A 23,965-nucleotide genomic window follows, 5' to 3' on the forward strand; every position below is an offset into this window, starting at 1 on the left:
GGCTTTGAGCAACCTGGTCTAGTGGGAGGTGTTCCTGCCCATGGCAGGGGGGTTGGAACTTGATGATCTTCAAGGTCCTTTCCAACCTAAACCATTCTATGATTCCATAAAGCACAGGTGATGAGGTTTAATAAATCTGTTGTTTGTAAAGTGCCAAAAAAAAAAAAAAAAAAGATATTTAAGATGTTCCTTATGTGCTCCAGTACTTTGCCAAAATAAAGCAATCTCCTCTAAAACTTGGCAATCTCAGCTTGGATAAGCAGTTGTTTGCCACCCTGACAGAGCCTCTCAGACTTAGTGTTAGACTTTAATAAAGAAATTGTCTTGTCTGCAATATGTTCACCGAACCAACTACCCTGTATCTATTTTTCCTGGCAAGGCAGCAGCTGGAAAACAAGGGAGTTGACATTAAAAAAAAAAAGGGGGGGTGGGGGGAATAAGGAATGTGGTTTGCACATTTGGGAGTTCTCTGGAAAGCACAATTCAAAGGGATTTAGCAATGGTAACAAACCACTCAAAGAGACTACAACTTCTCCATGCTAGTAGTTCACATCAAAAGGACTATTTAATCTTTTAGCCTTTAGCTGCATGAAAGAGCAGAAAGTAGGTATATGATGCAATTAATATAATTTATAGCGTTAATAAGATAACAGAAGTATAATGCATACGGTTCTGAATGTCATACTAAACCGTGTAGGGGTAAGTCCGTATGTAAATGCACGCACACACAGAATGAAGAGAGAAACAGAAACTGGTTGCAGGCCAGAGCAGAGGGAAGCTTTCCAGTGAGTGATCCAAGGAGTTCAGCCCATTCAGCTTCTCTAGAAGTTCAGAGCTGATGACATTAACAAACATTTTCTCAAAACAAACATTTAGACAAAACTTGCTTATCAAACAAGAATCAACACTGAAAGCTGACAGTGGACACATTCAAACTGAAATTAAAGTAACCCGCTTTGAAAAGTGACAGTAACCCGTCCTTTGCCCAGATTAACACATCTTTTTCCAAACCATAAAATGGGAATTGCCTGTTACTTGCACACTTCACAAAACTGAAAGGTGGAGGAAGGGCAGGGGGTGAACCGGGAAGCAAGTTTGTGAGTTTGTAAGATTATGATGTGGAGATGGAACACACTAAAATCATTCCAAATCTGCAAACCATTGTTCCCTAGGCCAGCTAAATAAGTGCTGCTACTACTTACACAATGCAGCAGTGGTTTGGGGTTTTTGCTTGGGGTATTTGCTGTTGGTTTGCTCTTTCCTCTCTCAAAAAAAGTGAGAGCTCTAAAACCACACATGTTACAACAAAGCCAGCAAGAGGCAGCTTCTCTCAAGAGGCAAGACTAGCCAGGGCTAGAGGAAGACATCAGGAATTAGTAACTTGGTGGGGAGACGGGACATTGGGGAAGCTTGTAGGGTTTGGGGTTTTGTTGGTTTTTTGGGTTTTTTTTTTTTGGTTGGTTGGTTTGTTTTTCTTTGCTTGCGTTTCTTTGGTGGTTTGGTTTGGTTTTTTTAAGAGGGTCAGGAGATCACTTAGTCTTTCTCCTTTACCTGAAATACATCTTTTTACCTATTACTTCAAACAGCTTTGTTCTAAATTCTCAAAATTTATCAGCAATGAAGACCATCCTGTTTCATTACACTGTAGCTTTCCTAGATCCAATAGTCTGCACTTATGTCAATCACTTTTCAAACACTCAGTCATCCCTCATGAGAAAAACCAAAACCTTAGATTCCTCTGCCTAACCCAAGAAGAACTAAGAGACAAAGATCTGCTTTCATCCCTAAATGGTAGGGATGTTCCACTCACTACCCTCTCCACACAAGGCAAAGTTCTGTATCTTGTTACTAATGTCCCACAGGAAGTACAGTAAATTGTTCAAGTATGTGCCAGAACAAGCAGTATTTAGTGTTCATTGTAGGAGGTCCCCATTAGGACTCCAGGTCTAATTCTAATCAAGACCCCAGGGTTCACCATATCAGGCGGTCAGGTCAGGCTGTACTATACTAGCGTTACTGCTTACTTAAACTGAAAAGCATCGATTCCCAATCACACATTCTATCCAGTCTTTCAGAACAGGTTTAAGTGTGTGAAGATCATTCCAGAGCTAAAGGTATTTGCTAGAGATTCTCCTATCACGTGAAAGTACTTCTAGTGGTCTATATACTCTATATAGAAGTAGTCTGTGTACTCTAAACTCTCCATTGGCTGGGTAGCAAGTGGAAGTCACAGTACTGCCAGCTATTAAGGCTACCTGAAAACTCACAGCTTCAAAAACTAAAACACCATTAAGAACACCTGCATATTTCTTTGGCAGGCTTCAACTGCTTGGGACAAGGGTTTGGGGCTTTGTGGGGTTTTTTTTTAGGGGGTTGGGTTTTTTGGGGGTTTTTGGGGGTTTTTTTTTAATATCCAAGTGCACCTCCAGCTGATTTTTTTTTTTTTTGGTAGTGTTTTAAATAAACCCGGTCAACTGACTCAGAAGATCTTACCTAAGCAATTCAGATAAAAAGATAAAGATAAAGATAAATTAAAAAGAAGGAATGGGAGCAAGGTCAGGAGGGAAGAGTAACATGCAGTCCTGACAATTAAGGACAACAAGCAACAACACATGAAGATCACAGAGGACTAAAAGATGCTTTTGTTTTTCTTGGCAGATGAGCAATCTAGTGATTTTCTTTTCAAATGTTTGCACTTTCAGAATAATACATTAGAAATAAACATTTCATCACCTTTAACAGATAGTTTGATATCTGTATCAGATACAGTCAGTAACACGTCTTCCATTAACCGGATAAAACTATTTTCAACTATTTGAAACTGTACTGCAGAATACATTCACCAGACAACTGTGATAGTGTTTATATTGTGTTCGCAGTACAATTCTGGGCTGGTTTTTTTTGTTTCTTAAGAGTAAGGAACATACTGGGGAAAAAGCCAAGTACTGGAAGTCCCAATAACACCCACTGTTTACAATGCAATTAAATGTTAACACAAGGTAAAGATACTTCAAATGCTGTTTGTTATTCTTCTGCAGTTCTACCTTATACAATTTGAAGATATTTAAAGTATGTTTATGTTCTCAGCTATCCTCCACAACAGCGGCTAGTGTTACTAATTAAACAGCCAACAGCAAAAGGAATAATTGCAAGCATTTATTCATGTGCTTTACATGTTTGGGACAATTTTAAAAGGGACCGAATTACCCCTTTTACTAATTTTTACTTTTAAGGTAATAAATAAGCCAGAAAAAAATACTTCTCACTTGAATCTCAAAAAAAGTTTCACAGCATATGTTTCTGTCTGTATTAATACAAGGATAAAGGAGGACACCTAGGACTGAGTTATGTGCCATGCTTTGGCTACTAGCAAGCTGGACATAGTCATCCTTACATGTCATCTTCGGCTATCAGGTTACCAGCCAGGTACATCCACTACAACATTTGTTCACATTCACTTTCAAGCCCTGTTCTACTACCAGAACACAGTTAATTAAAGCAGACAAGCAAGCAACGCACAAACACCTTACAGCTAATGTTTATAATGATTCAGATCATTCTGAACCTTTTGACATAACTCCCCCAGCGCCTGCTGACAGATATGTACAGTTTTGTTTTTTGAAACAGCCATTGATCAATTAAGTATCACAGCACAAGAATATTCTTTTCAGTCAGCCTACAATCTCTATTTGCAGCTCTTATACTACTTTTAAAACCTTCAAACTGTAGAATTATTCATATCCTCATTAGTTTTAATGAAGAAAAGCTGGGGTTCCAAATGCTGCAATTATCAGGTTTTCCTCTCCTGTATGTGGCCAATCATCAGGTTTTCTAAACTTTGAAGTGGCATGGCTAATCAGCGTAGTTACAAAACCCTTTATGCTGCACCATAATCCTTTTCCACACAATGTTTTTTGAACAAGGAGATGGAAACCAACTCTTCTGCAATATTTCTGCATTCATGAAAAAGAGCTTGCTGGTTGCCAATCTCCATTTAGATGAAACAGTTAAATATTAAAAAAAAAAAAAAAAAGCCCCCACACATATCCTAAAATCTCATTTAAGAGCCGTACCTGTGAGGCAGGACAAGCTCCTCTCATCCTACAGGCACCTTCTCCCAGGGGCAGCAGAGAGGACTCCCAGACTAGCAAGCTAGGGACAAGAGTAACATTCCAGAATAGGAAGGTGCATAAAGTGGTATAGGACAGTTCTTAGAAATCTTAACTGAACATGTAATAAATATTTATTCACACATTCCTTGCCAGCAACAAACAAATGGAATTTCTTTGAATAGAGGACAGTGATAAAAATTAGACTGTGAAATGGCAGCAAAATCTGAAACTTGTAGGCTACCACAGCAAAGAAGGCCCAGTTCAACAAAGCAGTGCAGTAAGAGGAGTGAGAGATGGTCCAAATTTCCCAAGGACATTTTTTGTCCAATTCTGGCGAATTATTGCCTAGTAACACACAATTTGAAATGAACGTTCTTCCTGTAGTGGTTGCAAGCAAAGAACAGGAGCCGCAACTCCTTATATACCACAGTAGCATGACCTCTTCATGTACACAAGGAGCATTACATTCCCTCTACCCAGAACAACGGCTGCTCCTCACCTCTTTTGGCAGGCACAGAGCCCACAAGAGGGATTACCTTGGGAAACTGCTCCATGTAACAACAACAGAGCTTTATGTTTGTGTCAGACTAGTTTAAACATAGATCAGTTCCTGTACAGTTCAAAGGGCAGGAGCAGCAGTACTGGATGGAGACAGAGAACACTGTCTCTTTTGAAAGCAAATGCACCCCTAGGCCAGCTCAAGGCTGCCAGGAAACTACAGCCAAAGCAAAACTAAGCCTAAGAAACAGTCATTGTCTTTCAGTGACCCTACTGGAAGCAGGGCCTTCATACACTGAAGTAAAAGCCCCTTCTCCAGAGACACAAGCGACCTACCAGGCTATATAAGCACAGTTATACACAACTGCTGCCATCTTCTCCTTCACATGGGAAGACCAGGACAGCATTCTAAAATGGTTATAGGGAAACAAGAACGTGAATCACTCATGTAAGACAGTAAAGAGACCATATATAGTTACAAGTCCTTTGCTGTATCTCAAGCCAGCTTTCTTGAGGGCTGGAAGGAACGGGGAAGGTTCCTGAAGAAGGGATTCTGAACACAAAAATGCTCTATCTTTGCACACTTTCATCTCCACAAAAGCAAAAACCCCACCTTTTAGACAGGGGGAAAAAGAAAAAAAACCTTTGCTGAAGTGTTTCATATTTGATTTCTTAGATTAATTGCTACTGTCTCGAATTTACTTTTCCACTTTGTGTTTATATATGAGACTCAACAGAACTTTAGCTATGAAGGTGTTACTTGAATTGTCATTAAGTGAATGCTGCTACTATACAGAGTAACGCCACTATACAGAATAAAAAAAATAGAAGCTGTCATCTGAAAGGAAAAATTAAAATTCTTCACCCCTCCATTCATTAGTTACTATAACCAGTTTGCAGGTAGGAAGGACAGAAATAAGAACTACAGTTACAAGGATTATAAATAAGGCTAGTTGGTAGTTTTAGCTTCATATAGATCTGATAACTTGAAACTAAATACACCACCCCTGGTCAAAGCTCCTCACATAATACATTTCATACCTACCTTCAGCAGTTTAGCTTCGTCACAAAGGTACAGTAAAGTATCTTAAGACACCGAACTCCTGTTGCTGTATTGTTTGTTCATCTCACTGTCATTATTCTATACTTAGCTATAGAACTTCTTGATCATACAGGATTGCTCCTTACAGCTTTGGTTGCTATGGGGTAGATATTAGATAAAAATGAAAGTTTGGAAAAACCTTCCTTAAAGGCTGCACATAAAACGATGTAAGAAGAAACATGCCATCTAAGAAAAACTTTTCAGAAGTGTTAATATAAAATGCATTAGCACCATATGAAAGACTCCTCAGATTTTAAACATGTAAAACACTAAGATCAGGAAAATCTCAGTACTCTGAAATTCAGTTCTTTGATTTCTTATCAGTCAGTAACGTCTGTGTAGTCCCAGGAAGGCAAGCAATCATATCTTGAAAGTGTCACTAATATCACCTGGGTCAAGCTAAACCTAGCAGTTTAAGCTTAGGACCTCAATCAACAGCAAATGAGGACATTTCTTCAGCAAAAGAGCAAGTCTTCATCTTTTCTAATGGAGGTTCTTCCAAGAAAACGATTAGCAACTTGATTGCATTAACTTGATTGCACAATCTACCATAGTGTATTTTATTACCCTCTTGAGAATTACACCTTAAAGTTAAAATGCACTGGAAAAAAGTGTATTTTTTTAAAAAACCCACACTAATTATTATAGCCTGCTAAATAATCATATGAGTAGAACCTGAGTTCATCAAAAAGTTATTTTATTTGAAAAAAGCAAGGAAGACATGAAACTGTTTTCTTAAAAGGAGGGCAATAACAAAAACCCATAGGTTTAAAACTAGCTACTTTTAATTGGTAAGAAATCACACACCACATGAAAAAATACAACTTTGCAAACACAGTGGTATACGGCCATGTATTATTATGCTGTTCTAGGAAGCCACATAATGCACATCTGCATAATTAATTGACTAGCTCTTCACGCATTTTTATCTTAAGTTTTGACTATTTCTTGTCTTCAACTCAATTTTCAACATGCAACAGAAAAAGCATCCACAAAGCCTCCAACCAGGCTGAAGCGTACATGTGTCAACTTCATTAATTTAAAAAAATAATTTTTTAGAATTAGCCTTTGCCTTCCATTGTTTGCAAATGACATTCCTTGTCATTTTTCTACCCCAAGATAAATGCATTTTAAACATATGGGATGTAAAGGGTATTTTTTTTATTCCCCAAGATTCAACTATAGTTATCAAGCATTTCTTTGCCAGACATTTTGTTCCTACAGTTTCTTCTGGCACAGGAAGCCAGGGTAAAATTGACTGAGGAGCCTTGAACGGAACGACCCAGAGGCAGCCTACAAAACCTAAATTTTTCCCTCCAGTTCTAGAATTGCTTCCCAAAGAAGGAACAGTACAGGACAACCTCTCAGAAGTCTGCATTTCTCCATTGCAGCTGCTCTTTGGCCACAGAGCCTGACCTAAGGTAATAGCAGAGAGCAGTGAGGTTTACAGCTGCACACAGCCGGGTCTTCCTCCACAAACTCGGACTTCTGATACCCAGAAAGTTGTGTCCTCACTGTCAACTCAAGCTGTCAACTACTGTACGAGCTGTTTCCGAGACAGGATGCCTCCTTCTCCACTGCAGCCCCTGCCCTTGGCACAGGCAATGGCAAGCACACTCTAAAATATTGTTTTTTAAAGTCTCCTTTGCTTTTCACACCACTTCTTTCACATTCTTCCAAATGGTTTTAACCACAGATAAATTTCAGTGATCCTTCAGATTCAGGCATCCCATGTTTCACCCCCCTTCAAACCTAAGGAAAATATCATTGATTTTCCTTCTTTTAAATAGCCAACTTTCAGTGATATGAATGGACAGTTCTTCCACTAAAAAGTAAGAGTTTGGGCATGAGCTAAACCCCAACAGAAAAAATGAAGACATTCAGAGATATGGATATACAATAAAAAACGGTTATCCACTATTCAACAGCAAAAGTGAACTTAAGGAAGTGTCCGGCATCCTTTTGTGGTTAGTAAGATTTGCCACAGAAACCTGAAATTAAGATAGCCTTTATAAACTTCAGATCATAAGTCCATCCCCTCGGCAAAGTTAGCATGTTTTCTAAAAGAGGTTTTCTTATTTCTGCCTCTCAAGCATCCATAGTAGCTACTGTTGCAAAATGACCAATAAACAAGACAGGTCAATAATCAATTCCTGTGTCACTCATCTTTCCCTCCTTACTGTCAGCTATTCTTCCTCAACTTTAACTTCTGGATTACACAGCTTATCTCCTAACAGGGAAGGAATCTTTAAAAACAAGGACGCAAATAAATGTCTGAATAGAGTTTGGGGTAAAACATCAAGAATCAGACCAGTAGCACTAGAACAGTGAGAAAACAGCTCTAACAGCTTCATCAGAATAAAAAAAAAAACAAAACAAAAAACCAACAAAACAATAGAAAAAACCAACAAAAAAACAAATGACGAAGGAACTGGCGCATGTGGTGCCAGCATTGAATGGATTCAATCAAGGGGTTGTAGAAGGCGGCAGCACAGCAAACGCATTCTCATGCTAGAAAGTTCAGAATATTTTAACATTATTTCATTTTTTTCAGCTAGACTACTTGTTCCTGGATGTCACTTCTTATAACATTTTCCTGAATGCACACATGCACTTAAGGATTTTTTTTTTTAAATTTAATTTTTGTTTGGTTAATTAGCTGAATTGTAACTACATAGAAGCAGCACTGTATCTTGACCCTCAAATGTGCAATTGTGAATATAAGATTTTTTTTTTTACTGAAGTTGAACTATTGTTTCATCTGTCTTTGAAGAAAGGGAAGAAAACTAAAATCCCTCAAGACTTAAGTCTTCAGATTACTGTAACTTAATTTTGATATTAATGCCATCTTTGCATACTGATAACAGAATGAACAACAGGAAAGCATTAACACTGAAGAGAAGCAGGTTATGAACAGTCAGCCTTCTGGTTCTTTGCAGAAAGCACTTCTAAGCTCCCAAAAAGACGAAGGCGTGTCATCTTATTCACACATATTCTCAAAAGATATTACTGTATGATATTTACTGTATGTATATCAAAGGACAGTGCTGTCTCTGTCCCTACAGCCTTTCACACACATCAGCCTCTCTACCCCACAAAGCAAGCACTAACTTACACTTACTTGGCACTTTCAGTAGTAGTCAGCTACAAAACTGCCTCTTCAGCTGAAGTATGGAGACAGTGCCCTTTCCAACCTTTCGAAGTCAAACTAAAGCAGGCTTTCTGTTAGGCTCAATATTGCATATACCAGGAAACTAGCACATAATTGGGTTAAGTGTGCATTTTTGATAGCTATTTATATGGTATTTTCCTCAAACATGTCAACTATGCCTTAAATAAGGGTTGATTTCTCAAACCTGCACACAAGAACTAGGTTGGTTTTAAACTTTTAGGAGGGATTTGCTTTCACAATAGCAATAGCACTAGGCCATCTCACTAGTACCCCATTACAACAGAAGAGTTCCAAAGCACAAATCCCAAATTGTTTGTGACTGCTGAAACATAAGTTACATTTCTACCAGTATTCCAAAACTTTAAACAAGCTTAAACTTTCTGGAGCAAAGAGTCACAGGAGACCAGCTTACTACACTGAAACAGTTTCCCAAAACAGTATCAGGACCAACTCCCATTTCTTGGGTCAGAACATAGTCGCTTCTGAAAAGAAATGAAACACTAACACAAAACCTCACCTCCTTCTTCACTGTCTTACATGACAAGGTATATACCACAGTAGGTATTTATAATTCCTTGTATTGAAGTAGTCTTTGGAGCCCTCACTTGGAAACAGAACAAAAAGCCCCCCTCTTCAATCCATTTGCCATCTAAGTGGGACAAGGGAAATAAGAATCCAGGGCATATTATAAATCACTGTGTGTAAGTATTTAAGAGCTCAGCTTACCTTATAGCAAGACAACCCACCAAATTCTCTTTCCACAACAAGGTTACATTATTTTCACAATGCGTATCACTCCCTTGGTAAACATAAACATGCATGTGCTTATATGCACTTAAGCATCAACACGTGTATATAGAATTCCAAGTACTTGTTACATCAAGTAAAAATCAATAAGATGGAATAAGCACCTTCCACCAGGTTATGCTTACACAAAGAGATATTAAGCTCCTTTTCACGGGGACATTTGAATGTCCAGTCAACCCCCCATTTGCGACCAGATGCACTTCAGATGACCTCCATCCCTCCTATTGTTTAAGGAACAGAAACTCAAACAGCTTCAGTTGTCCGACCACCAATTAGCTACAGTACTTAGTGCTCAGATGACAAAACACATTTTCAGGTTGAGAGAAAGTGTTACGGTTGTACAGCTGAATACCCTCCAAAACTCAAGTGACCCAGGTCCAAAGCCTTCTGCCTGCTGTGTTTTTTAACACTCATCTATTTAAAATGCCAAAATACAAATGAGATAGAGGGATCAACAGAAAATCAAATTAGAAAAGCACAACTTTCAGATTTGCATGTATCCTACATCAAAAGGATTTTAACTCCAAAATCCCCCTGTTAGCATTTAAATAGGCAATCTTATTCCGAAACTATCAGGAATCTTATTAGTGTTACAGATCCACTGTCACGGTTAATTCTTTTTTTTTTTTTATCTGAAAAAAAAATAATGGAATACTTATCACAAACGGAAAACTCTGGTGGTTACAGATGTTCAGAGAAAGAGTTCACAGTTCAGAACGTTAAAACACAAACATTACGTGGGAAAAACTAGAAGTCTATATGGTAAGAACATTTATAAACACATTTTTACTTTTAAAGTAGGTAGAACTGAAATAGTAACACTTGTAATATGTTCCAAGACAATAACTATTTTAAGAAAAATTACATTATACAGTAGTAAATATGTAAAAGCTTATAATTTTCTAGGATAAATAGGAGGTTATTTTATGCATACAGGCACTATGTTACAGCTCTAAATCTATAAAACTGAATTTTCTTTGATAAGCTAAGCAACATTTGACCAGGTGTCTGTTCTTAAAGCTATGAACTTATCTTGAAGCGTATTGCTAGACCTGAAGTTTATTACAAGAATGTTTCCAGTAACCAGAAGCACATGATAGTGTAATTGCACACCCCGGAATGCAATACTACACTTTAAAAATGGTTATTTTAATGATTACGCTAATGAGTTCTGAACTTCCAACCTATGTGCATACAGTTTCATAATTACACAGCTTGAAATCCTCATCAGCAAATCCAAATGCTTCTGAAATCCAAATCATTTTATAATCTTGAATAATGCATGGCACCTCTGCAGCTAGAAATTAAAACAAATTTCATAAAAATGCAAAGCTTCATAATCTGTATTCTAAAAGAAACTGCATTACCAAAATAAAGTGTTGCTTAGTAAGTACTAATGATGGTGATTTTTTTTTTCCCCTTCCCTCTGGTACTCACAGTTCAGATCCCACTTCAAAAATAAACAGACTAACTCCTATCAAAATATCCTTTTAGATATATATATGGTGGCTGACAGCATACCCTACTACACAAGAGTGAAATCAGACATCTGTTTCCTAAACAAGCATTGGCTCAAAATGGCATAAAACCTTTTCTTCCTGAAAAGTGTGAAAACATTTTTTTTTTAAAATAGGCTACAGCTTGACTGGCTTGCATACTATTTCGTCAATAGCAAAAACAAAATTCCACCTTAGTTCATCAGAGAACCAGTAAATCAAGGTCTATGTTTTTTCCATAAGAATGCCCCCCCCATCCTCAATGCCTTTGGTTGGTTTTAAACGACAGGTAACGCCTAGATAAACTCAGATTTTTAGCAAGCATTGGCACTATCTTTTTGAATCAGTTAAAAAGCCTGTGACTCGAGATGAGCGGAAAAGCCGTCATCACAGTCAATGAAAAAGGATAGATACTCCGTTTTGATCAATTTTCTTGTGTCTCGCATCTCTTCTCCATATTTTAAGCTGCTGAAAAGGATAAAGTTAATTTTTAAAATAAGCCATTTCTAATACTTCCCTTCTATGTAGACACATGATGCACAGCTAATTATCAGACACCTGAAGAATATTTACACTGAGACTCCCTTGGTAGAACAGAAGTTACACAGAGGTTTTATTCACAGTAGTCTTTTGTCTTTATATCTTCATCACCTAAAACAGGCTAAGAATATTTAAGTAAACAAAGACCGTCAGAAGTAACAATTTCATATGCCAATAACTTTGATTACGCAAATTTACAACTGAAGCCTATTACAAATTATTTATACAAGGCAGAAACAGACTACTCTGAATCTAAAAGATAACACTGTATCATGCCTTTGGAGGTTGTAATCATGTTATTCAGAATAAAAGGTAAATACATTTTATTTTTTACCAGCTTTGGGTTTGAAAGATGAATGAGTTATTAGTTATCCTTTTTGTTAATCAAATTTTAAGATTTCCACTCATCTGTACAATCTCATTACTGAAACCACAAAATATGAATACAAAACCAGAAGCAGTAACGAAGAGTCACAGAGACAAATATCTACACATACTCTGGCAGAGATATTAACCACAACCTGAAAATTATACTTAGAACAAAACATTAAAGCCAAATCAAAGAACAGCAGCCCTTACATACCAGTTTTGACAAATTTCTGCAACTTCATTTTTCCCAACTTGAACATACCAGGCTTTTGATCTACTAATCCCTTTTTTACCTCATTAGCACCAAGGAACTAAACACAAGAATTGGCTGCCTCTTTCAAACAAGGCGTTCAAATCTACAGAAGTGTAACCAAGACTCTGCCAGAAGCACTAAGTATCAAAAGTTTGAAGCGTGTGTTTGCTGCAACCAGTTTAAAAGTTAATGAAAGCATACACATTAAAACAATAACTCAGCCATGGTATTAATCAACTAAATGTCATAAAACACTGTGTCAACAAAACCCCAGTCCAAAGCAAGATTCACCACCCTATACGAAAAAAGCTATTTTTATTTTTCTTTGATACTTTCCGTCTTTGGTGCAGATTTTACCAAAGACAGAGCATCCAAGTTACAATACACCAATTTGGACTACCCTGTGACCATTGCACATTTAAAATGCTACCTTTACATTACAAGAAACTAACATCATTAAATTGCTTTCTTTGCTACCAGACATCTCTCACATACTTATTCCTTATACCAAAAGGATTATTTATTAACTTCTACAGGGAAAAGCTGACTAATATGCAACAACTTGCAGCGTATATAGCAGCCTACATAAAAAAAAACACTGCAGCATGTACTTCAATAGGTAAAAATTCTCAGCTGTAACTGTCTTATGTATCTTGCTTTGGGTTTTCTAACAAGAGTAATATACTGTTGCACAACAAATTGAAGAAAAACTCCATTCTGCATTCCAGTTACCAGAAAGTTACAAAACCTTAGAGAAAATATCAGAAAGCTCAGTTACACAAAAGTCCAGAGTTTGAACCACATTTCTCTAACTTCAGTATGCATTACTTGCATGGATCATATATTTGAGAATCAAACCATACGACAAAAAGATCGGTAAAGTGTGACTCAGGCTCTGCTGACCCACTGGAAGCTAATTTAACCACGCCAACATCAAGGCCTCTGCCACTGGTTCACAGGGGGAGTTTTTAAAGCAGCAGTGCTGTAACTCCCTGCTAAGAGAAATGCCCTCAGAATTCCACTGCCCTCTGTTTATTCCTAAAACTATTGAGATACAAGGCAAGTGGGCAGGAGTTATTTTAACTTCATTTTATCATTTTCCAGCCTGCTTGTATCAATAATTTTCCTTATCACCTCAGCTACTCTTCAGCTACACCTTCTCTGCTTACCTAAAAGTTAGTTTAGTTCTGATTTCCTTCTCCATTTCGTGTGGAATTTGATGGTTAGCGGGAACGGGAACTGTTAAAAGGTAGAATTACTTCAATACAAAACATAAATAAACATTGCACATTAGATGGTGCCATCACTTTCACAGCCAGAGTAACTACCCTGAAGGTCTACAGAGCCAAACCCAGGTCAGAAAGTAACTTCTGTGTAAGTGCTATATCCAGCCAGTCAGCACTCCCAGTAACTAAACCTACCTGGAAACAATGGAAAAGTTCAAAACCAGCTGACAGAAAACATGCCTGTCAGGTACTTGGAGAGACATTTCCTTTGTACAATTACATCAGTCATGAAGTTCATATCCACTTCTGAATCCAAATGTTTTTGTCGTTTTGCTGAAACAACTACTCCAAATCAGCCTCACGCTCACAATCCCGTCACTGAAACTAAAAATTACTTGCCAACATATCTGTCTGAAGTGAGGTTTAAAAGAGTTTCTTAGCGTCCTCTACAAAAACAACGTCAGCCAGATCTTTGGATTCTTATCAGGAGCATGCATGGGCCCAATAACCATTTTGAACAGCCAGCAGATGATTTCTCTAGCATTTAGAGACCCTCCAGGAGACGTGTTTTCTCAATACTGCATTTCTGCTGGTAGTGAACTGAGAAGAAAGAATTCATGGAATTTGCTATTTAATATTTCATTAAATGCTCAGCCAAAATAATTATTTGAACTACGCTTCATTCATGCCATTTACTTGATATCATCATTAGAAACACTAAAATGACAGTTACAGTGCCTACAAATCTTGAAAATGTCGCTGTTTCAGCATTTCATTGATGTTGCTCTGTGTCCCTCAAAAGCTTATACTGTTTTTAAAAAACACAAGGCTCATATATTCAACAAAGGAGATATCCAAGCAAAAACTATTTCCAAGACCATATTGGCACACTGCAATTTCAGCATCTGTGCAACGTCCATCACAATCACACACCCTTTACCATCCATTTCTTAAACAAACAAAACCAAATAAAAAACAACCCATAAATAAACCACAAAATACCCACACTGTACACTTAAAGCAGTTGCACTGCTAACAAACAAGCCTCTGGAGAGGTTAAACCTCCATCACCTTCTAGGAAGACAAGCCTAGATCTTTTGCCAGCAGCACTGATAAGGAAATAGTGTCTCTACATAAATATTCAACAGCTTTGTTGGCCAAATTGCAGATACTGCAATACTACACTTGCAAGCGTAGTCTTACCAAAAAAGGACAAACAAAAAAAGCCAGCACCCTGACAGCAGATCATCATCCTCAGAAGGCTCTACTGATAAAAGCAAACCAGTAAGCATGCTTTGTTTCCATTTAATCCTACCAAAATATGAACACATATGTTAGGTTAGACAGAAACTGTGATTTCCCTGCAGACTACTTATATGTATCCAGAGAGCAGAACTGTTCTGATCTAAGAAGTTATAAACAGTTTAAACTCTTTTCCTATAAGCTAAGCAAGTTTTAACTTATTAACACAGGGCTTCATTACAACTTTTTAGTCTCCCCAGGTGTTTGTGAGTATTTGAAAATATGACTCCATACAAAAATCAGAGGGCAACCTAGATGGGTATGTTAAGTCCATGCATTTAAGACGTGTCAAGCACAGGCTCAATGTACACAATGATATGAAGGGAAACATTTGATACAAATTTTTTGTACAGTATAGAAATTTTCTTAGGGCATTTTCTTCCTCAAGGAAAAAAGTAATTTCTAGTGAGAGATCTGTTAAGAAGAGCATACAAAGAGGACTACGTTTATAGCTTCAACATATTAAAAACAGACAATTTAAATTGTATGTTTTTATTCAAATGACAAAATTTGGGTTTTTCAATTAATTAGATCTATCATTCAGAGTAATCAGGACATGAACCACTTGCTAGATAACTCAGTGAAAACAAATGATTTTAAAACTATTCAACAGTAGCTTTGACATCTAATTCGGGACATGGATTACTGCTGAGATGGCAGCAGCAAGGGGGGCTCTCACCATAAAGAATTTCTAAGGCATTTTCACATGACACATGTTACCAAGCACATATAATACTAATTTAGATCTGTTTTATATGCAAGTAGAACAAGCCACCCTCTCCAACACGCATAACTGTGCGGTTGACAGCAATTAATTTCACACACTGTACTGCCTATTTACTGAGTTCTGATTAATTTTGAGTCCGAGAGGAAACCATGAAGTTAACATAAATAGAGCTCAAAAACATTGCTGATCCCAATAATACGCATTATGCATCCCAGCTCCGTCATTTCACAATGTTGAAAACTGACCGTTTTCTCTACCTTTTTGTTCCTTTTCAATCATTTACTGACCTACAGCAGCACTTTGCTGCTTACCTCATGAGTACTTGTGCCTTCTTAACAATCTATTGTTAAGGACTGTCAAAGGCTTTTGAAATGCCAAATAAATTACATCTGATAGCTCACTCTGATTCACTGTTTTGTTGCTACAGTGAAAGAATTTCAATAGATTAGCAAGCACATTTTCCTTTGAAGAAACTGTGCTAATTTACTGCTATCAAACTACGATCTAGAGCAGATTAACCCTTAAAAAAAGGCATCAGCTAGTTTCCTCTGCCACTAGAGCTTGATAGTCAGCAATGCTAAACACACCTTTGGTTAAAGGCACTGAGGTTAAGTGTAACACTTATTTTTTTCATAGAGTGACTTAATGAGAGACTGCATTACTGTCTCAGATGCATAGGAAAGAAGGACAAGAACAAGGGAGCAACAAAGCTGTGGCTTATTCATTTATCACACATACAGATAATTATAACCAAAGAAAATCACTGCATAGATAAATGTACCCAGAATTCTTTGATCTATTTAGGGACTTTAAACACCAAATTAGATACCACGTCTATTAGATCTAAGTATCTCCTCCTCTTTTTGCAAAGCTTAAAGATCCCCATGCCAATATTCTCAGCGTGGAACAGCACTGGTGAAGGCTCAAAGGCTAACAGGCCACAATAAAACTATTAAGAATACGTGTAAGCCTTTTGTAGGGCTGGTTATTTGTTATCGGATCATACCAAACCTTGGAAGTAGGTAGTATCAACAACTTACACATGCTGTGAAGAGGCTATAACCCCTTTTTCTCAAAGGGAAGAATTATTTGACCTCTCAACCAGCAGTCCCCCCACATGATTACACAGTTCTCCCCTAGTTTAATCAAAAAAACTGGTTTGTCACCGCAGCTGCTGTTGTTCAGTAAGTCTTCCTTATCACTGTTTTACCAGGGCCTTCTGAAGAAGAGAAGATGGCAGTGATGCATCACACGTAATTGAGACATCACAGGAGAGAAACAAAGTTTGCTGTATTACTAAACCATCCCAGACCATTCAAGGAGTAAGATCATGGTTTCCTGGTTTTTTTTTTTTTTTCCTCAAGGCAGCCTCAGAACTAGAGTCCCACCTAGCACTGTTAAAACAGAAGATGCTTAAACCTACAGCTGCATGTGAACTAGAAAATTCATCAGCAACACATACTCAACCAGCAACACCTACCAATAAAGTATAGCAAAGGCAAAGTTAATAATTGGATGATATAACAAATATTCTGCAAATGACTGCTTATATTTGCCTAAGTGTTCCTGTATCAGTACTTCAAATAGAGGAAATCCTGCAGGCACATGCTAATTTTTATTAACTGATGAGACCAGTAAAGCATTTCCCTTTGCTGAGATATCTCATTTTATGAGATCTTATGCTTATGGTCTTATGTTTTATATACAGCTGTGTCAATACTCAAAACCCAGTCTTTAGTCTCCAAACACTACTGGAAAAAAGTCTTAGGGTGTTTTAAGTACACCTTCAGTAAATATGGACAAGCAAGAAATACAAGTTTGATAAAAAGAGCATATACCAAAAAACTCCATTGTTTTTAAGAATTCCCACACAAACCACCATAAAATGACACTGAAGTACACCTTATATAGTTTTCTAAGGTACTGAGAAACAGCACCCCATTAATCATAAGCAAAACGTTGCACTTTGTATTAAGGCATTGAACAATCAACAGCATACGAAACTAGTATTTCTGTTTGCAATATACAGAATTATTTTTGAAGCCAGCAAGCATATGGCACTGTAAATATACAAATCTATTTGTCTGAAAGTACAGGCATATCCCACATTTGGATCTTCAGTTTCAAGTCAGTAGATACATTTTTTTCCTCTGATTTTATGAAGAAAAAAAAAAGAAAGAAAAAGAATAGCAAAGTGTTATAAATTATATTGTTCCTACTCTATGCTGAAATGAGTCACCAATAAGTTTCCCAAAACTGAATTTTCCTGATAATTACAAAAACATTAAAAGGGGCTTCTTTGCAGCTACCATCTCTCTACCCAGAAAGGACATCTATCTTATTTGAATTGAAAGTTAGAGACTCACACCTTTTGAAGTTAACAACTGGCCTGCTTAGTTAGACCTTCAGTAGCAAATCACAGAAACTCCTCCTGAAATTTAACACAGCTGAGGCAGCTGGTTTTGTCCTTGCAGGATTTGTTTATTTTGTCACACATATTGAACCATGACATTTGAATGATTCTCAAAAACTCAATTCTAAGCAAAGGAAGACATTATAAAAGATATTTTAAGTGGCATAAAAAAAAAAAAAGATGTCTTCAAAACCTCATACTCCTTCAGCACTATTTTCATCCAGCAATGAAAAGCAGCACAGAGCTGCTTGAAAGGGTTAAATCCTAAATCAACTGTTAGGCTCCTCTGATTATCTTCATTGCGTTGGTCATGCTTTCCCCGCCCATCCAGTTCTACTCCAGAAACAGTGCTACAGCACCTATAGGCAGATGTGTTTAATTTAAGAATATTTAATACCTACTTCACCTGCCAGATGTCCAAGAAATGAAAAAGTAGCATTAGTTATTTGAAAAGACACAACAAAAAGCAGAAGTAGTATTTTCATCAAAGCTCTACCTTATCTTTGTCTTCCACAACATCTGCCAGCACATCATCTGGGTCCAGGATTCCTCCATCTGTATACTCCAGGTGGTGAATATTTACCCAGGAAGTTGGATCCTGTAAGACAGACGCAAGACTTCTTAACCTAACCTTGCATGGCTTCAGTACCATTGGACAAAGCAGCTTTGTACCCCATCTTTAATCATGAGGCAGACGCTTGAAGTCACTGCTTGAAATTGAAACTGAGAGAAGGAAAACTACAGACACATAACAAGACCTATAGAACACTATGTAAAAGACCTTTACAATGTACATCTCCATTGCCTTATCATACACTTCCATTGCCTTATCATGGAATCACAGAATGGTCAGGGTTGGAAGGGACCTCTGGAGATCATCTAGTCCAACCCCCCTGCCAGACCACGGTCACCTAGAGCAGGTTGAATTCTTTACTTCAGTTAAATAGTTAATCAAAAATAAGAAGAAATCAAAATTAAAATAATTAAAAGAAAAAATTTCTTTTTACCATACTTTACGGTCGGAATATTTGGGTTATTATCAGCATACACACATAAACATATCTATATACGTATGGACATGCACCACTTAAGAGTTTGGGAGGTACACATATGTATGTGTATAAATGTGTATATGGGTATATATGTATATAAATGGGTATAAAATGTATATATGGGTATAAAATGTACATAAATGTGTATATGGGTATAAAAATACCCATCATTTCTTTCTCTGAGGTCATAGGTCAGGCTATTGTCACCAAAAAAAATAAATCACAAGTTATTTTCACAAGTAAATGCTCTCAAATTCCAATGTAACGTTGTGTACCTATTAACAGGTATCATGTTACTTTTCCAAAACTAATGCTTTCTTCATATATTAACTACTTCACTTCAACAACTGAGAGCTTAGCCATCACTCTACTGACCCTGAAGCCAAAAGGCTCAGAGTACACTGCTCAACAACAAACTCTCCCTGACATGAAATACAAATCAGGGAACAGACACATAGCCTGTAACCACTGTACCCAAATCATAACTGCTGCCTGTGTACACATAACTTCCAAGGGGGACAGGCTAAGTGGTAGTTATATCTGAACTGCCTTGGTTAACATTTAAACATTTATCCCATTATGGCCACCCAGCATGATTTAACAAACACGTGGCAGCTCATTGAGTCATACCAACATGTACTCTATGGTATCAGCATTGATAAGTGTTTAATTGGCACATCTCCCACAGCATGCTGAAGAAAGGAAACATGCTTAGTTAAGATTACAAAGCATATTTGAGTCCTTCATCAAATATTATGGAGACTGGCCAGAATACGCTAAAATTAAGGGTCAAGAAACTGGCATGCACACACGTAGCTTTGAGAAAGGTTTCAGAAATGGACAAAGAAAGAACACTGCTGATGTATGATATGCAATCCCAATGATTCCATTTATATTATGTCTATATCTCCAATCCCTTCTTCTTTGTCAAGTCTAATTAGACCACAGTTCTCAGAAGCAAAGTGAAGCACAACAGACACACTATATAGACTAGCACATTCTATATCTCTAGTTTCGATATTCCCCCTGTAAGGAAGTCCCTGAGAAGTATGGCTATTCCACTCCGTATTTATTTAGGGGCATTCTATAACTTTGGCCATCAGGTGATGCAGACAGCAGATAAATCAGGATAATTCCATCGTAGGTGCAGATGTGGCTCAATTGCATTAGGCTTTTTTATTGTATCATCAATAGGCAGCAGTCAAAAAACCAAACAAACCAAAAAACCTCACACCACAACCACCCCAGCATTACCAATAGGTCAGCCCATCATGCCACTGTCAACTTTGCTGCCAAACTCTAAACAAAATGTTTTTCCTATTTGGACCCATCTAACTTCTGTAGTTCAGTTTCAGTTCTTCCACTGACACATACTGGTTTGGGCAGGGATAGAGCTACTTTTCTTCGTAGTAGCTTGCATGGTGCTATATTTTGGATTTGTGACTCTCAGAGGCTTGATAACACGGGGACGTTGTGCTGTCACTGAACAGAGCTTACACAGCATCAAAGCCTTCCCCGCTTCTCACACCGCCCCACCAATGAGCAGGCTGGGATGGGACACAGCCGGGGCAGCTGCCTCCCAGCTGACCAAAGGGATATTCCATACCATAAGAAACTGTGCTTAGCAATAAAAGCTGGAGGGAAGGGGGAGGAGGGGCAGAGTTGTGTGCTCAGCTTTTGTTTTACCTATTAAACTTAAATCTTAAACTGTCTTTATCTCAGCGCATCAGTTCTCTCACTTGTACCCTTACAATTCCCCTCCCCAGCTCACTGGGCAAGAAGTGAGTAAGCAGCTGCGTGGGGCTTAGCTGCCTTAGGTTAACCCACAGCCTTTTTACTCCCTTGCACTTCTTTGAGGTTTAAGTATGTCTAAGGTACAGTATGGCTGAATTACCACCACCCAATAAAGCACATAGAAGGATGTCTATTTGTAACATATCCATTTGATCTGCAATTTACCTCTAACTACAGTTATTTCATTTCACACTGAGACCACTCATTTGTGAAATACCAAGTGTTTGTTCATTCTAGGTATCAGGCGCTCAAAATTACAAAATTTAAGAAAATCAATTAACATGCTTTTGTCTCTGCACAGTGATGAAGTGTAGACAACCATTACAGCTTAAAGCTCTATTTTAAAGCCCATGATTTAAGCATTTTTACCATAACCACAAAATTCTAAGATGAAAAGGCCGAGAAGCCGTGCAACAAGCGAGCGCGTTAACTTACATCAAACAATTTACCTAATGCAGAAACCTTGTGAAAGAGTGCCACTTGACCCTACCAATAAACTTACAAAATAGGATTCTCTCAAACTGGAATGCATCAGTAGCTACAGATGTTCCTCCTGAACCTTTTAACTAATGCAATCACAAAAGGTTTCCATAGCTAGTAACACTAAAAAGAGCATACCTGAAAACTACTCCTCTTAATTAGATAAACTTCTGTGGCTAACATTTTTGTCTGAAGATAAATTAAAACTTGTTATACATATTAAGCTGTTTAAGTGTCCTGTGGACACAATAAAGCTGATGTGGAAAAAAATAAACAGCTAATTGGAATATTTTGCTCTCAATGTTCGCTTCTATTTGTGATTCAGTAGCTACACCAACCCAGATGTGTCATTGAAAAAGAAACAAGGAAAAAAAGCAGTGTAAAAGCTCGACTGACCCAACAGAATGCAGCAAGTTGGCAGGGAACAAGCTCTAGACACACACAGCTACCCTGAACTATATTAGGCTTAATGAATTCCTAACTTTCCTCTTACTTTGGGCCGCAACAAATATAGTAATGTAATGGTTTTGCTACTGGCCATATCAAGAGAACGTAGTCTCTAAAACATTCTGAAAGAACCAAAGATGCCATTCCTCACCAATCTTTAGGACAAAGTGTGGTCGACGTTAGATTAGGAATGATATTTCACATTGAAATACAAGAACTAAAACAGAATAGGATTCACACGATTTCCTCAGCAGAAAAATACTTAACAGTTTATGCACTACTCCCACAACTGAAATACAAGAACTAAAACAGAACAGGATTCACATGATTTCCTCAGCAGAAAAATACTTCTTAACAGTTTATGCACTACTCCCACAAACACTACGACCTTTGGATCTCAAAGACTCCCCAATTACAGTAACCACCAGAGACTACAACAGGACTGAACACTTGCCATTTTAGAACTACAAATGTGAAACTGGCTTCTATTAACTTAAACAGAAATTCATCCCTGAAAGTTAAAAAAACAACTACTAAGCACAGAGAGAGAGATGCTTTTTATAGACTTGTTTGATGAAGCAAATAGTAACTACTGCTAGATAGCCTAGGTGGAAGAAATTCCCTCTGCACAGTCACAGAAGTAACAACAGTTCATCTGACCAGCAAAATCACTCACCCATTCCAAAGAGATTTCAAAAGTCAGAACATTTTCTGTTCTTTGGATGAATTCCAAACACTGCCATGCACAGGATACAGAGTGTCTATATAAAAAAAAACCTAAAATCTATACAGTAATTTCTTCTGTGCTTCTTTACTCCCACCAAGAGTCTAGAAAGCTTCAATAAATAAAACACCAATATTTTAGCTAACTCACCATATAAAACGCCATTAACTACCAGCAGATGTAAGAGTTGAATATCTTAAGTCCCAAGTACCATTTCATCCACATAATGAGCAGGGGATGGGACAGTAACAGGAGGAAAAATGAATATGCATGCATACACACTCTTGTGTTTTACACATTATTTAGAACTCAAAAGGAGCAGAATAGGTCTCAAAAATAACTGTGGCACATCCAAGATAAAATAATCATCAGAGAAATCGAAACTTTCCTTAGAAAGGGATGGTCTTACTTTATGTTTCTTAAGTTTTAGTAAGATATGACAATCACAAACACTTCAGGTTTCCATATGTTCCAAAACCACTAGGCAGGAGACTGCATTTCCAAACTAACAGGGTAACTTCATAAACTATATGACTGGAGTTTTTGCAAAACAGACAGCTTTTCTGTTTCTACAGTATTTTCTGAAAGCTCTGAAAGTCAGAAGCCAGTAACACCAGTAACAGAAGTGGTAAGCTACTGCAATGTTACACATGAGAAGGGTTGATCCCAGCTTGCATACATTTGCTTCAATGAAATAACACTTCTTATCTGTTCAAAGCAGAAAATGCTGTATTTTAAGTTTATAAACAATATAGGATAAGATTACACTTATCCCATTTTTGCTCAGGGAAGGTATTGATTAAGGACACATCTACTGAGAAATGTGAGAAAAACTGAGAAAACTACCAAATATAAAAGCAAAATAAAAGTGTAAGAACTGTATTTTAAAATGCTAGGGGTTTGGGGGGTTGTTTGTTGTTGTTTTTTTAAACTGAGAGGTTCTAGTTTTCTTGTTTGAGATTAAAATCCTCTTCTAATGAGTGACAGCGTCTAGAATGATTCCTCCCAGTATCTTCTTAACCATCATCACTGGAAGTTCACATGCTCAGGAAGAAAGAATTAGCTTTGAAAAACAAAAGAATGAGTCTCTTCTGAAAATAAAAACCTAGTGGCAGCCTCGAAACTCTGGGAAGCATTCAAGTACGGTTACCATCTATCTGTGCTCCTAAATGCAATCCTGCTAGCAGGGTCATTTAGGAGAAAACATATCCACAGGTTTTGTTCAAAACAGCTCCAAAAAATCCTAACAGTATGAGTGGGAAGAAGTTCTATTGCAGCACAGCATATAACCCTTATGCAGAACTTTTACTGAGGTATACAACAGAAACAGCCAAATATGTAAAGAAAAAGTATGAATAAGTTACCTGGTATAATACATACCAGCACTTCCCAAATGAATATTGAACAGTTACTCTAATGTGCATTTTACCTTAGGGCTGCAAGTCATGTTT

General features: G+C 37.5%; 1 protein-coding gene across 1 annotated transcript in view; it reads right to left on the reverse strand.

The window, feature by feature from the left end:
- PARD3B (par-3 family cell polarity regulator beta) overlaps positions 1-18,840 on the reverse strand; it is a 406,080-nt gene extending 387,240 nt beyond the window's left edge. Inside the window, exons 1-2 of the mRNA XM_009890252.1 lie at positions 18,805-18,840; positions 18,514-18,615 (exon numbers count right to left, since the gene is read on the reverse strand). Of these exons, the coding sequence (XP_009888554.1) occupies positions 18,514-18,615; positions 18,805-18,840 (138 nt within the window). The remainder of the gene's footprint in view (positions 1-18,513; positions 18,616-18,804) is intronic.
- Positions 18,841-23,965: the final 5,125 nt, after the last annotated feature.

Source organism: Charadrius vociferus, unplaced genomic scaffold (assembly GCF_000708025.1).
Source record: "Charadrius vociferus isolate BGI_N301 unplaced genomic scaffold, ASM70802v2 scaffold147, whole genome shotgun sequence".
Lineage (NCBI taxonomy): Eukaryota > Metazoa > Chordata > Aves > Charadriiformes > Charadriidae > Charadrius > Charadrius vociferus.